This window comes from Sparus aurata, chromosome 15 (assembly GCF_900880675.1).
Source record: "Sparus aurata chromosome 15, fSpaAur1.1, whole genome shotgun sequence".
Taxonomy (NCBI): Eukaryota; Metazoa; Chordata; class Actinopteri; order Spariformes; family Sparidae; genus Sparus; species Sparus aurata.
Window position 1 is genome coordinate 29,561,950 of NC_044201.1, and position 16,562 is coordinate 29,578,511.

The window sequence follows — 16,562 nt, forward strand, 5'->3', positions numbered from 1 at the left end:
ACCGAACATTTTTCCGTGTGTCAGAAAACCAGTGATTGTTTTCACAGTCGGTCTGATGAATTCTGCTTTTATGAACTGATGTTTTTCGTCGTTAAAATGTCAAACATGGTATTCAACTTACAAAACAGCTATTTTTCTTTCAATGTCTCAGTTTTCTTACTCAAGACTCTAAGCTGCTTATTAAAAGCTGTGTTAAAAAGCTCTATATTCCAGCAGTAATCACTTATAATAGAGTGTTTGGTCAGTGACTCATGTCTCTCCTTCCTCTGGAATTTTCCGTATGCACTGATGCCATGATTGACCAAACTCCACATTCTCCCATCACATGCAACACGATTTGGGTAAGCGCGTTCCCACAGAGTATTCTGCAGCTGATTTAATAGTCACAGACCGGGATGTGTTATTGAGAACTGGAAGCATTGCATTATGTTCCAACATGTACTGTTGAGCCTGTTCTCCTCGATTGACCTTTAATAAATACCTCGACACAGGGCATCATGGCTCCTGAATCTACTTTCTCACCTGGGTTAATCTGATTATTCATAATTCCTGTGAAAAATGCTTTGCAGACAAGAAAGAGGCCGAGATTTGCCACGGAGAAAAGAAAAGAGTCGTGCAAGTGTGGTGACGAATAGAGGAGGGAGGGATACTAATTAGCTGAGGATGTCTGACAGTTTCTAAGAGGAAAAAAATTATTACTTGCAATTTTAACAACACATATCAAAGACTGCACACACAGTTACATCAACATGGAGTTTATTTTCAATAATCAACAGCAGGTTTGAGGTAAATTTAAAGGCTGATTCCACTCTCGGTCACAGAAAGCTCATGTTGCCATGTCCTTTACTGGTTAAAACTTTTAAGCGTGTTACACATTAGGCCACACCCCAATCAGTGATGTCATAACAGATAGCCACTTTGATTCTTAACATACCACAAAACCACAATGTTCCCAGTTTGGTTCCGGGTGGGGACCCTAGCTGCAAGTCATCCTCTTCTGTGTTTCACGATAACTGATCTGGTAAATTTGTTTTGTTAATGTTGGGGTGGAGCAACATCCAGAAAATAATGTATTTAAATATTGTTAAAGTTACTCTCTTGGTTTCCAAATTTTGAGATCTAGAGGTTCGGATTTGTTGTCAGAAAACAAACAAAAACAAAACGGCACACAAGAAATAGTTTAGTTCCTTCCATCACTTGTGCAGATGAAGTCCGTCAGTCAACAACAAAGAAAAAGAAACGGATATTGAGTCTTTGTAGGACCCCGACAGTGTCCTCTCTTCTCCTCTCAGCCCTTACAAGGAGGGCGAGGCATTTCAGTCCTGGGGGTCATGAGGGTCTTGATGATGTTTCTGCTCCAGGTTTGTTTGTGGGGTCTAGAACGGTCCCTTCATATGTGACCTTGTTCTTAATGCCGTCCTGGATCACCCTCTGCTGCACACGAAGCTTAGCATTGGTTATCCTGCAGTAAAACCTGGACAGGGTGACACGGCAGGCGCGAAGTCATGAGAGGCAAAACTGCAGAGAGACGTGAGCTCATGTTGGGAGAATAACTGGATGACTGTATACGATACTCTTTTTTTAAAATGTCAGCAAGGGTTTTTTCTCATCAGAAAGTGAAAGACAGACAAGAAAACGATGTCAACATTAAGACCTACCAGGACCCGAGCGTGGTGAGCATGAAGCCGGCAAATCCAACGTCAAAAGACCTCTTCACCCGACCTGCAGACGACAGGAACACAAACTGAGTCCAGACAAACTTTTTCCCTCACAACGTCAAAAAACCTGCATCTTTCATCGACAATGGAAATGTCACATGTGGTTTTGAGACCAAAATTCCAAATCATCTTTGACAGTTTGTCATCTGTAACAGGGACATAGGAGTTAATTTGTTAAAGACATTAAAGTTTAATTCCTGAAAGACGGACCTTTACCGATAGTTTGATAGTTGTTATGCAACTTGACATTCACTCAAATGTACACAGTTTCTTGTATATTTACTTGAAACAAAAACATTTGTTTAGCTAATTGCAGTTGAGAATTTCAAGACAGACACATGGAACAAACGCTGCATGTCATCAGGCTTTTAATGCATCACTGTACTACATTTGATATGTAGTTTATTAGATGTGCAATTTCCTCTTAATTTATCACACACAGTACTTTCCCTGTAATATTATGGACAAGACATGTACACTCATGGAGCTGTTGCAAATCAAGCCAACCAATTAATTCTCAAAATCCTGTTTCTGCTGGTTAACATTATAAAAAGATAGAAAGGACAAACTATAACTACGTTTGCAAAGAAAACAAACACAAACACAGCTCAGACTCTAATAAGACCCACTTGTCGCCAGAAAGTGCAGCAGACCAGCAGTAAGTGACCCTCCAGCTCCATGCAGGATGGCGTCTCTGGCACACGGAGTGTTCTGCACATCCAGAATCCCCAGCAGCCTGAAACCCTGTAGGACAGACAGACGGAGGGTAAAGAAACAGACTGACAGTAATGTATGTAAGCATTCAATGGCTTCAAATCACAACTTGCACTATGCGGCTACACCTGGCTGTAAATGCACTGTACATGTCAGCAGCTGGATGGAAGGAGAAAATGAGTCTGGGATCAATGTTTTACTGAAATCTATTCATTATTTGAAGAGTGATCTGTAAGCCGAATTGTTTAGTAGGAACAAGTCATCGCCGGGAATATTTCAGAGAAGCTTTTTACAGACGAGTTTCGTTTTCGGGGACAAGTTAATCTTTAATGACGTAATATTTGAATGGGATTCGGTTTCAGAGGTCATTTTTGATAACGGAGAGCTGTCAGCTGTATATGTTTGCTGACTTATTAATGTTATCGCTATATACTTTTGGCACTCTAATTTACGTCATGCTGACTTGAGATACAGTTGGGTAATGTTTAACGTGATGTCATGATGCTGTTGACCTTCTGAAAACTGGAAGGTAGCAACATTATTCCATCTGAAATGTTTCCTGATGTGAATGACCGAGCGGCACTAACCTTGTTCGACTCCTCTTCTTCTCCTGCCATTATACAACTCTGGTTGTCTCCTTGTGCAAAATTTGCTCTCAATGTATGGTTAAATAACCACTTCCGTAACCATATTGTCTTTCACGCATGCGCTGTACATACCGAATGGTCCGTCTGCTGTTTATCGCCGACTCGAAAAGAGCAAAATCCTGATGTATAGTTCCGATGTACATACAAATTGGGATTGAAGGTGCACTATATTGTTTTGGGAAATAAATTCATATAGTATGATATACTATTCATATTTAAAATAATACAAAATCAGATTTATTTATTTGATGAATATCTTTCCATAATGAATAAAGCAGCTGTTCTCAGAGGCTCCCCAGAAGAGTGTTTAAAGGTAGAAAGGTTGCTGTCAGAAGGTTCTTGCAAATATAAGAAGTGAAACAGTATGAAATTGTGTTGTCCTTGTTGTACTTACAGTTTTTTTATTCAGTTAATTATGTCATGAACATTATGTCTTTCTGACTAAAATGTTCCCCAAAAACTACATATATTTATTCAAAAGGTCATTAAAACTTTATATTTCAAGAATGTGAAAATGTCAGAGGATAATGTTTGCTAGATGATACTATTAAACTTGTGCATAATTAAATAATTTTCCCTTAATTATTCCCAATTACTATAGTTTTTCTTTTTATCATTGTATTTATTTATTTATTGTTTATTTTTTGTTTAATTTTCATTAAGTTTTGGTTAGAGGCTACTTCTGCTTCCTAATTAGAGATTAAATCAAATGTCCTGTACGTGCTGCACCCAAAGGAAAACAAAACATTGAAGTCGAACTGTACTTTATCAAGTAAGTAATTTGCTAATATATATTCCAAATATCTTCAAATGAACTAATGATGAGTTTATGAGTTCATGATATATCAAATCATGTTGTAATATAAATGTTCCTGCTTTTCAGCATAATCAACATTTTTTAAAAAGTGACATTTTACAATATCTGTGATTTGAAAGTGCAACATTTGGGGCAGCACAACCTAGTTTTTTAGGGTTTAGTGATATTTCTGCTTCAGTTTTGCTTCATATTATTATCAACAATGTAAATTCCGGTCAGGATGGGGGAAAGAAGCAGTGATTAATTAAAATCCCAAGGCTGAAGTTTTGAAATGTGCTCATTTGTTCCAAACAGGAAAACCATACTGTGTCATCTCACCTTGAGTCTCTACGACGACAGGATTGATGTTATAAATAAACCATGTCAGGAGGAAGTCTGGATGTCACAGTGATCCTGCACTGATAAAACAGGATTATTACACCGGCAGCAGCAGATTACTGCCTGACGTCTTTGCCCTGCTCCATGATCATGACCACATAAAGATCAGTTTATAGGCCTGTTCAAATGGAAACTTAACTACCACATAACGCTAATTAAATTACATTAAAGCTGATATCAACCTGTTAAACTGTGTTCCCTTTATTACCAAACAGACATGTTAACAGCACTTTACACACAATTCAACCAATCTAACAAACAAACTTTATTCATATGATACCTTTAAAACAATAACAAAACATGGGCTAAGAAATAAGATTAAAAAGGGTTAGAGACTTTGAAGTCTTATGCACACCAACTACAATACATATTAAAATGTAATAAAGGGGAAGAAAAATAACAGTAAAGAAAAATATGAAAATTGATTATAGTTAAAGGGTTAATAAAATAAATACATAAATAACAGAACATTTAAAACAATGATTGAACATAATATGAACAGTTAAGATTATGTTTATTTTCTTCTTTTACTTGTTTGTTAATACATTTCTATATTAGCTTAATGTGTAGTTTAAAGTCAATCAGTCAGTCATATCAAGACATGCATTATTAATTAACCTCGGATGACATTTTGCTTAATCAGTGAAAAGTCATCGTTCCCATACCGGGAGTCGAACCCGGGCCGCCTGGGTGAAAACCAGGAATCCTAACCGCTAGACCATATGGGACATACGTGCCTTCCGTTCACGTCATCATTCCAGTACTCCATATAGGAATTACAGTTGCAATAGATTATGTATTTATTATTGCCTTTTTTCCCTGCTGTGCACTTTGCCGTGTAGATCAATAATCAGTATAAGTCCCCATCCGACCTGACAACACGTTCATTTTAAATGTACAGGTAGGTTAAGTAAAGAAAGAGATTAAGAAACACACCTTTGGACACACAGAGCGCTGCAACGATCCACAGGTAGTGTGAGGCCTGTGAAGGGCAGCGGCGCCCTCTGGTGGTCATGTTGGAGAACAGCATTCAGATCTAAACTCCTTTCAGTGTTAAAAGCGCAGGTGTTACCAGTCACGTTAATGGCACCTGTACACTTCCTGCTTTCACAGTGGAAAGTGTTTCCATTTTCTGCTGCTCTAAACTTTCTCTCCATTTTGAAAGATATCATTTCTTTGTACTAAACTACATTTACTGCCTGAAAATGAAGATTCTGGATGTGTGACTTTCACTTCCGTATCAGTGTTATATTTTAGCACAGATTCTTTACTTTGATGACTTTATGACCCTGCAAATAATTAATCATTTTATGCAAATACAGACGATAAAACACAAAACAAAGATCTCAATTTAACTGACGATATTTAGTTTTAGACCAACTATCAGTCTAAACTGTCACGTTGGACTGCTTCACAGTGATTTTATTTATGAACCCTTTGTTGGTTGTGATTCTAACATCACAGTTCAGCCTCAGGTCAGAGCACAAACCCTCCTCTCTGCTTCAAAACTACAACCGTCACAGAACCCACCACTTGCTCCTTCTTATAATATTCTAGTACTTGAGAATAACAGGATGCACAAAAATGTTCTCTCTTTAAACCAACACAGGTAACCAGGGCTGACGTCCAACATGAGCCTGTTTCATCCTGGATACCAGGCTCCTCTGTGCTGTATAAAGACTGACAGGGACACCTGACCTCAGCACACCGCCTGCACATCACAGAGAGGTAAGTCAGACTAACAACCAGCGGGAGATTCTTCACATTTATCTGAACCTGATTTATTAATTTCTATTTTTTTATTTGGCTCAAGTATTGTGAAAGAATTGAAGTAAATTATTTGAACTCTAGAGATACAAATAGAAATGAACAACTGTGGTCAGCTGTAGTTCACAGGAGCAGCTCACAGTAAGATGTACTGTACATACGGGTTGTCGTTAATGATTTTATTAATGGTTTACAGATCATTCCTGAATGCCTCACGGATGGTCATGTGTTTCAACTCTTTACAGGAAGGTTGAACACTCTTTAAAGTCTCTTTCTTGATCAATTCAAGCTCAACAGGGAGCACGAGAGGATTCAGATCAACCAACCAATCCTGTTTTCTTCCTCTGCCTGCTGATACTAACGGATGTTGATGCAGATAACTATAGTGATGCTTCTCTGTCTGAAAACTCGATTTCAGATCATATTTTTTCCAACATTTATATTGTGTCTAAATAAGAAGTAAAATATGTTATTCATTTATCTTTTTAAAATATTTTTACACCCAGTAGCACAATCGAGTTAATTAGTTTCATGTGGTGTAGTTCATCAGGCTCGATTGACAGTCTTGGCAAACAACTCGACGACTGTCATCATATTTTTATTAATTTCTTGATGAATCCTATTTGGTGCACAGTAGTGTATGTGACATCACCTTCTATCAACTCAAACCAGTGAGAAGAGGGCAAAAAAAAGAGAGAAAATGTAGAAATCTCTTATGTGAACCAGCTAAAACTGTTCTAACTCTTCACTCAACTTGCTGATGTTTGATATTAAACCAAGGACACAGAATAAATTGAGTTATAAAAGCTGGCGCAGCAGATAATCAACAGAATGACTAACTACATGGAGTGATTGATTAACCAACTAACTGACCCCACCTCCTCTGCTGCAGGATGACGGCTGTGCAGGTCATCAGAGTGATGTTCCCCTTCATGTTGAGTTTCTTTCTGGGAGCCTCACCTTCCATTTGGCCCCTGGCGCCTGCAGGTAAATGAGGCAATCAGACAGTTTTGAGTGGCACTTTTGTCTGCAGCTCACACAGGATTTTATCACTTACAAAATAATGATACAGTTCTGTATAAGTGACTTTTTAGAAAGTAACAAAAAAAGGAAGGGGCTCCTTTTTTGTTTTGGCTTCAAACGAGCATTAAGTAACTTTTTTTGTGTGTCCAGAGTTTTAGCCTACTTACGTTCAGGTAGATCTTTGGGTGATTTAATTTGTTCCCATCCTCCCTCACACAGCCCAGACTGTGTTGAGCATCAGTGGCCAATTTTAGCCTACCACAAAAACATGCTGTCCGTTAAAAAAAAAACCCTTTGCTTATTTCAAAACATAGTGCAGAAAATTAAGCTTGGAGTAGATTGGAATGATTAAATTCCCAGTGAAGTTTACTGTTTCAGTGAACTGATTTCCTTTTAAATCATAAAGTTGAAGCTAAACTGTTAAATATACGGCCTCTGATCCATACATACCCTTGTAAAGTGTTTAAGGGAGCACTTCAAAAACACGTGTGTGTGTGTGTGTGTGTGTGTTTGTGTGTGTATGCATTTATAAAGAACCAGAATCTGTTTATTCCCTGATATTGACATTGGCCCCAAAAATCCAGTATTGGTTAGGCTTTACATGATTCATAAAACTGGATTTCCACGTCAAAGGGAAATTTACTGCAAAGAAAGAGGAAGTTTGTTGTATTAAACAGGAAATGTGCTAATGAACATCATGCATGCTGAAGCTTCAGTGCTGTGGGTCACACTGTTCAGCTGAAGTGTTAGCAGGGCCTCTGTGAGTGACAGTGTGTCTTCCATCACCAGAGGCCTTCCAGCTGCCGCCCTGCCAGCTCATCAACCAGACGGTGTCTCTTGAGAAGGAGGGCTGTCCCAAGTGTCACCCAGTGGAAACGACCATCTGTAGTGGTCACTGCATCACCAAGGTATCGTGGTGACTTGGACTTTTCTCGCTTTTTATACAACTGCGCTTGAAGGGTATACACAGTGTCAAACTTCAAAGCATAGGGGCACTGACCAGGCTGTTTTTTTTTTTTAAATGTCATGGTGAAAATAAATGTTTCCTGTGTGGAATGGAGTGAAAAAAAATATATTTTAAAAGGATTTTTTTTTTCAAAATAAAAACAAAGAACATTTTAACAATGATTTTTTCTCTCTCTCTCTCTGTGTGTGTGGAACCCAGTCGAAAAAATACAATTTAACAAGGATTTTTTTTTTCCTCATGTGGAACAGAGTGGAAAAAAAATAAAATAAAAAATCCTGAGTGGAACGGAATGTAAAAAAGATGGAATGGTGTGGAAAAACCAAAAAATTTCACAAGGAACATTTTTTTTCGTGTTTTCTTCTTGGTTCTACACAGGAAAAGCTATTTCTTTTACTCCATTCCATATGGGGGAAAAAAAAATATTATGTGAAACTGAGTGAAAAGACAAAAAGATATAAAAAAAATATATATATCTTTATCAAAATAATATAAAAAATGTTTTTTCACCTGATTCCAAAAAGAAAAACAAAAATTTAATTTTTGTCCCCTATGAAATATTCCCACCATTCCACACAAGCAGAAAAAAAATAAATAAAAAATCCTTGAGAAATTTGTGTCATTCCACTCCGTTCTACACAGGAAAATAAGTATTTTTTTTTTTTTAAAAAAAACATAACAAAAAAAAAAATCACAAGGAATTTTTTTTTCTCACTTGGGAACATTGTAAAAGTTTGTTTACCACTCAGGAAAAAAGTTCCACACAAGAAAAAGAAAATTCACCCAGTTCCATATTTTTCTCACTTCTTCCTTTCAATTCCACACAGGAAAAAAAAAATTCCTTATGAAAAAATATTAATTTCTTTGTGTGTGAAGCCAAGTGAATAAAAAACATCTTTCCTGTGTGGAACAGGGTGGGAAAAAAACATTCATAAAGAATTGTTTCTTTCACTTGTGGCACAAAGTTAAAAAAAATAAATAAATAATAAAATAAAAAAATAATAAAAATAATGTTTCTTCATAGAAAAATGTTTGGTGTTTTCACTCCAATCCACACAGGAAAAAAAAATTGCCCTATGAAAAAAATATTCCTTATACGTGTTGAACGGAGTACAAAACAAAACTTTTTTTTATTCCACAAGGAATTTTTTTTTCCTGTGTGGAATGTAGGGGAAAAAACATTTTCTTCTGTGTGGAACTAAGTGAAAAAGAAAACATTTATTACCACTTGGTTACACAAATGAAAAAATATCCACACTGACAAACATTATTCACTAGGTTCCAAATTCCATTTTTAAAAATGGATCAACAAAGAAAACAAATTCTAACTGGTCCGTCAGGGCTTCCATGCATTGGTGTACTTTTGTGTATGCCTTTATACATGTGGAGAGATCTTTCAATGTTTTGTTTTGGTCTTTACATTTTTATTTGGGTTCATCTTAAACTGAACATTTTGCTCAAAGAATAGTTGAATCTGTGATTGTTTAGAAGACAGATTCAACCCCCGTACGTATGACCTGTAGGTTAGAAGCGCTGCTGCATTATTAGACTTGAGGGAAAACAATGACCTTTTTCTTTTGCCTCTCCAGGACCCAGTGATGAAGACCCGGTACGTTTATCAGCATGTGTGCACATACCGGGACTTACACTACAAGACATTTGAGCTTCCTGACTGTCCACCCGGTGTGGACCCGACCGTCACTTACCCTGTGGCTGTGAGCTGCAGCTGCGGCCTCTGTGCTATGGACACGTCTGACTGCACCTTTGAGAGCCTGCAGCCCAATTTCTGCATGAATGACATACCTTTCTACTACTAGTCTCGAGTAATGGCAGCATAAAGCCCATTAAAGTGCACTATACATATAGAAACTGTGCACCCATTGTTGTCAATAAAGATTTGCGCAAAGAGTTAAGTTTTCTGTTTCTTGTGCAGTAAACTAGACAGAATAACCAGGCTGAACATACATAATCTTAGAGTTTCCATTAAGTTGAACATTGGTACTCAGATACCAACCAAATGTTTCTATATCTGGAAAGCAATCATGAGGAAAAACAAAACAAAACACACAACTGCCTTCCCTTCCCTCTTAACTGGTATTTAGCAGACCAAAGTGATTAACAGTAATTCAAACATACATTCATACACTGAATGTGGCTGCCATGCAAGGTGCTGACCAGTACTTCAGGAGCAGTTTGACATGCTGACCAGGGGAATCGAACCAGCAACCTTCTACTAACAAGAAGCTGGTGCTACCACTGAGCCTCAGCCCCTATTTATTTATTTTCTTGAGAATGTTGTCATCACACCTAAGCACACTTACCCAACTGATTATATTTCATTATTTTATATTGCAACTCTGACTGTGGCAAACAAACTCAAGTTGGTTAAATAAAGAAGTCAGTAAACTATTGACCATTTTACACCAATTCATAAGCAACAGCCATCTGATTAAATGTTCCACCCCGTGAGATAGTTTTCCACACAGCAGCAGGGCACAGTGAAATTAGTTGGTAGTTGGAGGTGCCTGTCGCCTGCATCTCTTCATCTTATCTGTCAGCTAACTTACCAGCTAATCAGAAAGAAAAGGTATTCAACGAACAGTCAAACGTTTGAGAAATGCACTAGTTACGTGTTGGATATCAGTTAAAAATAAGTAAAAGTATAAAAGGGGGAAACATTCAGTGCGTTTAGACTTTACTGACTGGAAAACTTGTATCTGTTGTCCCTGTCACACCTTATAGTTTATGGAAAAACCCAAAGACAAGATCCTCTGTGGCAACTGCAGATTTGGGCTTAATGGTTATTTATCAGGTTTAAATTCCGAAAGTTGGTCAAGGGCAGACATTCACATTTTGTCCAGAAACAGATTTTTATTTGAATTTCCAGAAAATGTACAATTTTATTTTAAGTGACAAACGTCACGATAGAAGATTGTATCCATACTGAAAGTACAAAACAGCTGCTGTTGAACTCATATTACATAAAGACTAACATATATACATAATTATTATTACGTTTAGTTTTTCATTTGTCCCAAAATTAAAATAATGCAAATACAACAGAATGACAGTTTTGGATAGATGAACATTAGATACAGCTTTAACAAATAAACAACTACACTGATAAAAGGTTTCAGGAGTAAGACAGCAGGGCAGCTCCTTTCTCTGCCTACATGAAGCTGACTGTGTGAATGTTGTCATCATTCACACTGTTGGACTGTCATTGCTGTCCATTCTGCAGCAACACACAGAGGCCAGAAGCTTGTCTATGGTCCCTTTCCTCATGAAAACATACAGAAATAAGTTGGCAAGGGGACTCAACTGGACAAACACAGAAGCCAGATTGGAGAGGGTATAGTCTTCACCCTTTGCCAGAAAATAAATGATTAAGGGCAGAAACAGCAGTGTGTAAATGAGCAGCACCAGGACCAAAATCCCCACAATTCTTCGTTTTTCATCAGAGGGGACACGACTGGCAGACAGAGCTCTGATGGTCCCACCCAGCAAGAAGATGAACAGTGGGAGAGGAAGGAGGAGATAGGTAGAATAAATGATCGAATATTCCTCAAAGCAAATCCAGAATCTAGAACTGATGAAGACAATAGGAAGGACCCAGACCACGACACAGACCAACACAGGGGTCTTGATGGTTCGTTTGAAGCTGTACCACAGTGGACGGGCAATGACCAAATACCTGTAATACAATATGGACACATAGTGTTTGAGGAGCTTCAGAATTATACAGTTTTATAATGGTCAAACACAGAAGTAGCTACACACATAATAGATATAGACATATACAGATATACAGAAACAGGTTGTTACCTTTCCAGTGCGACACACACCATGAAGCCAACACTGGCCATCAGACCTACATCATAGAGAAAAGATCCAACTTCAAATGTGATCGATTCCTCCCATCCTGCCACCCATATGATCAGGCAGCAGAGCTGAATGAGGTCGGAAATGAGAAGGTTGATGACGTAGATTGGAGCAACATGATCCTTTCTCACCTGCAGGGAAACATTGGCAAAGGTAAAGAACATGTAAAGAACAGGGAGACACAGATACATATGCTCAACATCAGTACTGACAGGTATTTGTCTTGACAACTGCTTCTGGTCTGTCTGCAAAAAGACGACATTCAGCGATGCAACTGGTTGATGTTTATCTTAGCCACGAGTTTGTGAGCAGGAACTCAAAAAAAGCACATCATCCTGTCATTGAGTAGGAAGTTGTAAATATTGAAAAATCTGGTCTTACTATGTGACCAGTACTGACCTCGGTCAAACAGAAGAAGAGATCTGAGATAAAAAAAAGATTAGGAAATCGGAATGATATCGTACGGAATAAGCACACACACACACACACACACACACACACACACAGCCAGATAGGGAGATCTCTGCATAACGGTGAACAGTGGCGTGCACAGGTAGACACTAGGTGGTGCTAAAGCACCTGCCCTTTGCCCTCTGGACCAAGCAAGTGCCCTTTTGAAAGTTTGTTTTTTGTTTGTTTTTTTGGTGGCCCATGCTGACGTGATCATCTATGAGTGCTTGTCGATTAAAAGCGTGTGATAATAATGCCCCAATTAATATCCCCTCCACCCCCCACCCCACCCGCACACACCTCTGTCAACGTGAGCATGCAGAGCGGACACAAACGGAGGCGCGTTGTAGCAGCAGACAGTGCACAGCTGCAGCCCAAACACACCTCCTCCCCTGCCCACCAGCCAGGTAACACATGAATGAATCGAGTTGAGTGTGTTGTTTGCCCCCTAAGCCTCAGTTGCCAAGCTTTAACTTGCATTTATTTGTCTCTGTTGTGAAGTAGCCTGTCTCAACGCCACACAGCTGGGCATAAATTTGCCGACTGCTCACCTGCTTAACAAGCTAGACGCTACCCAAAATCAATAATAGATATGACGTCATGATGACCACCGGTAGAGTTTGTCATTGGTATCCTACAGCATGTGAATCTATCAGTATACTTACTTAAGATTAATATTTAGTAGGCTATTGTGTAGGTTTACATTAGGCTACATAATTAACACTTGCAGTAATTTATTTGCTAAATGACAAACAGGCAATTCACACAAAGTGGTTTGGCTGTACTAAATTAGGCATTAAGCTATTTTAGCTAATTATATTATTTTGTACCAACAAGTTATTTCTATGTTACAAGACTTGCAGTAATCTTGTATTTACCTTAATAGGCTATATTCAACCTTAAAAAATAGGCTATTATTAACACTATTATTATTCTATTCTCGGCAGCTACAGCAGGGAAGCAGTAGGCTTATTTTTTAAATCTCACACTGCTATAATAAGGCAGCCGTCAGTTCTACATGCCCTTATCTTTCACTGAGCACCTGCCCCCCAAAATGTCTGTGCACGCCACTGACGGTGAAAACAGGAAATGTGACGACACATGAACCTGCATCCTGACGCATGGTTTTACCCATAAAGAAGAGCACACACAAATATACACACATACTCACACAGTCCAGAAGAATTACTGGTAGTTACACAATTATCAAAGGAAAACACTTTTGATACGAAAACAAAGAGCACCATGACATTTTGATGTTTATCCAGACTATCGCCATACAACTGTGTAAACAGATGAACAGAAAAGAGTCTGAGGTATAACATGCTTGGCCAGTCCAGAAACAAACGAACCCACTATCTGCAAGCCTCGTCTGTGTGATTCTTCTGAGAGTTTTGGCTACGACATAAACAGGCTACAAAGGCTTTTAAAGCAGTTACTTAAAAAAAAAGCACATTCAAACGTGGAAGAAGGTTATATCAAAGGATGTTTCATAAATCTGTATGATTAAATGAAATTACTTAAAACGACATCAACAAAAAGGGAGAATGAATAAGATAAAAATAGATGAATTAAACAAGAAAGAAAAACGTAAAACAAAACATTGGCATCTTCCTTTGTCCAAATTGTCAACTTAAACATCTGTACGGGCAAAACTGACGACAATTTTATGATTTTAGTTGAGTTGTAACAGAATGGCATCAACTTCAGTTAACAGTTTTAAAGAGGACAGCAACACATGTAGACTGCATGTGCTCCATCAGCTCATTGTACATTTTGATTATGAAGTATTTTTTTCCTGTAGACCAAGATCCTTTACAGAAAGACTGTACAGCAGACACATGACACAGACAGTTAATACATTCAATGCTGGTCATAATGTACATACCAGAGAACAAAGAGCAAAGATGGCCACAAGGATCAAACACAGGCCGATAGAAATGATAATGCATGTCACCACATCCACGCTAGAGAGGTTGTGTTTGATACCATGATGGTGAGAAATGTTGTTCCTGCATTCATAGCTGTTGTCCTGCGAGACGTTGGTAGAGGTGAATTCTCCCATTGTTCTGAGTTAAACCTGTTGTTTGAGATCACATTTTAGAAAGGGAGCCAGATTTTAATTTTTTTTGACATTGTTCATATCATGAAAATAAACACAAATACAGTATGGCTAATCTATCCACAATCATCAAAACTTCTGTATTTTTATTTTCATTAATTGATATGAATATTCTTGCAAATAATTTTTAATGACTGTTTGAAGATCTTATTATCTCTGCTTTTAAGAGAAAACAGCAAAACGTACCTTTCTGAGGCTGAAAGACCACCTGAATGAGTTCCCTGCACCAACGTTCGATGTTTTGTCCTCTGCATGCAGACACTCTACATTAAATATGGTAGGTGACAACATCCAGCATGTTCCTGTAAACTGTCACCTCCTCTTCTAAGGAAAGGAATATGCATTACGCAAATCTTCTTGTTAAATTCTTTGCAACCATCACAAGTCTGTTACAAAATGACCACAGAAACCTTTTTGCTTACGTGCACATGAAAGTTGTCATTTTGATTAGCACAGTTTAGTTTAGAGGAGTCAAACAAGCCACAGTCCACTCTGGTCCTCTTATACAGCACAAATCTGTGCTTAACTGAAAGTACAAATGTTTTACTCACAAATCCAGGATGCATCTAAATGCTGGAAAATTTAGATCTGCCTCATGCCATGTGTACACACTAATGATGAAGGCCTGGATGTCTTAGAAGCCCGGACACCTTTAAACCTAATACATAGTAAAGATGGCTCGTTTGTGAACGAATCAGTTGGAATTGAAAGACTCTTTAATGCGAACGAACTGACCTGATTCCACGTTTCACTTCTATCTCGTTCATTCTTTCGCTTTCACAGTCTAGTTGCTGTGTTGTTCACTGTTTAGTTATCAGAGTGGTGAAGAGGACTGTGAGCCAGCCAATCGTATGCTGAGTCTAGGACACTGTGGTCGAATTTTAGCCAATGAGAAACAGAAAGGCATAGCAAACATTTCCTGAAAAAAAAACCCGTTTCATTTTGTTAGTAGTTCATCGTTTTCAGTCAGTCAGTCAGTCAGTCACCCTTGGTTAAGTGAGCGAGCAGACGATATGATATGATCATTATTCACTGTTGTGTCGTCTAAAAGTACACAGAATCGTGAAGTTGCAGCTACGTATTTGCCTTCAACTACAGTGTTATGTTGACCGTTAGCACGATGGTTTGAGAACGAGGAGCTGAGAACTGAACATTACAATACTTACCGCTAAACTATGTTGTACCGGAAACGCGACTGACCGAACGAACGAACGATCGATATGAGTGATTCTTACTGCCGAACTGACCGACAGAAACTTAATTTCGACATTGAACGATGAAATCCACCTCTGATGCATAGCATAATGGATGTGCACTCGTTAAGGTTTTAATACACAACAATTTGAATGAAAAGCTACTGCTATTCTGATTGGATCGTTGCTTGTGAGTTTTTTTGCTGTCTTGTGTTTTGCCAATAAGTGTTGACGTGTTTTTTTCCTCGTGTGTTTTTTCAGTTCCGTGTACCTCGCTGCCTCATTGCCTGAGGCCCCGTCCAGACGACAAAGCTCTTTTGTGAAAACGCACACGTATTGCATCGTTTTGGTCGATCGTCCATACGGATCCTGAAAACGCAGCACCTGAAAACGCACTTTTTTCAAAATGGGTCTGAGGGTGGAGAAATCCAAAAACGCAGCCCTCCTGTTCTCGTGTGGACGGCGAATCCGCATTCTTTCCAAAACGATGACGCCATCACTCCACCCCTCGACCTCTTGCCTCTGACCTCTGAACTCGGCGACGTCTCATAACAACAACAACAACAATGGCGGACTACATGCTCGTGTTCGTGCTGCAGAAGATATTGAGCCTTTCTTGCAACTTACTCTCCTTGTAGTTGAGTGTGAGTCGCAGCAGCAGTTCGACCTCATTAACGGTCCACACAAACGATTCTGGTTTCCTTGCACTAGCCATTTTCATCTTCTTCTTGTTGTGTTCAGTTTCTGCGTCTACTGTCTGTTTGTTTACAGTGCACAAGCTTAATGCGCATGCTCCGTGTCTTCTTCTCTGTTTTTGGTGAATGTCAAGCGCCACCTATGGGCCTGGAATATAAACTACAGCGTTTTCTTTTGTTTTCAGTGGATCC

General features: G+C 38.6%; 2 protein-coding genes, 1 non-coding gene and 1 pseudogene across 3 annotated transcripts; 1 reads left to right on the top strand and 3 right to left on the bottom strand.

Annotated features, from left to right (window-relative positions):
• Positions 1 to 739: 739 nt before the first annotated feature.
• Positions 740 to 3,178, bottom strand: cox20 (cytochrome c oxidase assembly factor COX20). The gene is made up of 4 exons (XM_030440851.1): positions 3,020 to 3,178; positions 2,348 to 2,462; positions 1,659 to 1,722; positions 740 to 1,474 (listed from the first exon to the last, which is right to left on the bottom strand). Exons 1-4 carry the CDS (start codon positions 3,047 to 3,049, stop codon positions 1,330 to 1,332), a joined length of 354 nt encoding a protein of 117 aa, XP_030296711.1. The 5' UTR covers positions 3,050 to 3,178; the 3' UTR covers positions 740 to 1,329.
• Positions 3,179 to 4,930: 1,752 nt separating this feature from the next.
• On the bottom strand, positions 4,931 to 5,002 carry trnae-uuc (transfer RNA glutamic acid (anticodon UUC)). Its single transcript has one exon. It is a non-coding gene; the product is annotated as a tRNA-Glu (tRNA).
• A 912-nt stretch (positions 5,003 to 5,914) lies between these two features.
• On the top strand, positions 5,915 to 9,936 carry lhb (luteinizing hormone subunit beta). The gene is made up of 4 exons (XM_030440850.1): positions 5,915 to 6,002; positions 6,934 to 7,028; positions 7,854 to 7,972; positions 9,618 to 9,936. The coding sequence occupies exons 2-4, from the start codon at positions 6,935 to 6,937 to the stop codon at positions 9,843 to 9,845; spliced, it is 441 nt and encodes a 146-aa protein (XP_030296710.1). The 5' UTR covers positions 5,915 to 6,002; position 6,934; the 3' UTR covers positions 9,846 to 9,936.
• Positions 9,937 to 10,995: 1,059 nt separating this feature from the next.
• LOC115596823 (psychosine receptor-like) lies at positions 10,996 to 14,425 on the bottom strand (annotated as a pseudogene).
• Positions 14,426 to 16,562: the final 2,137 nt, after the last annotated feature.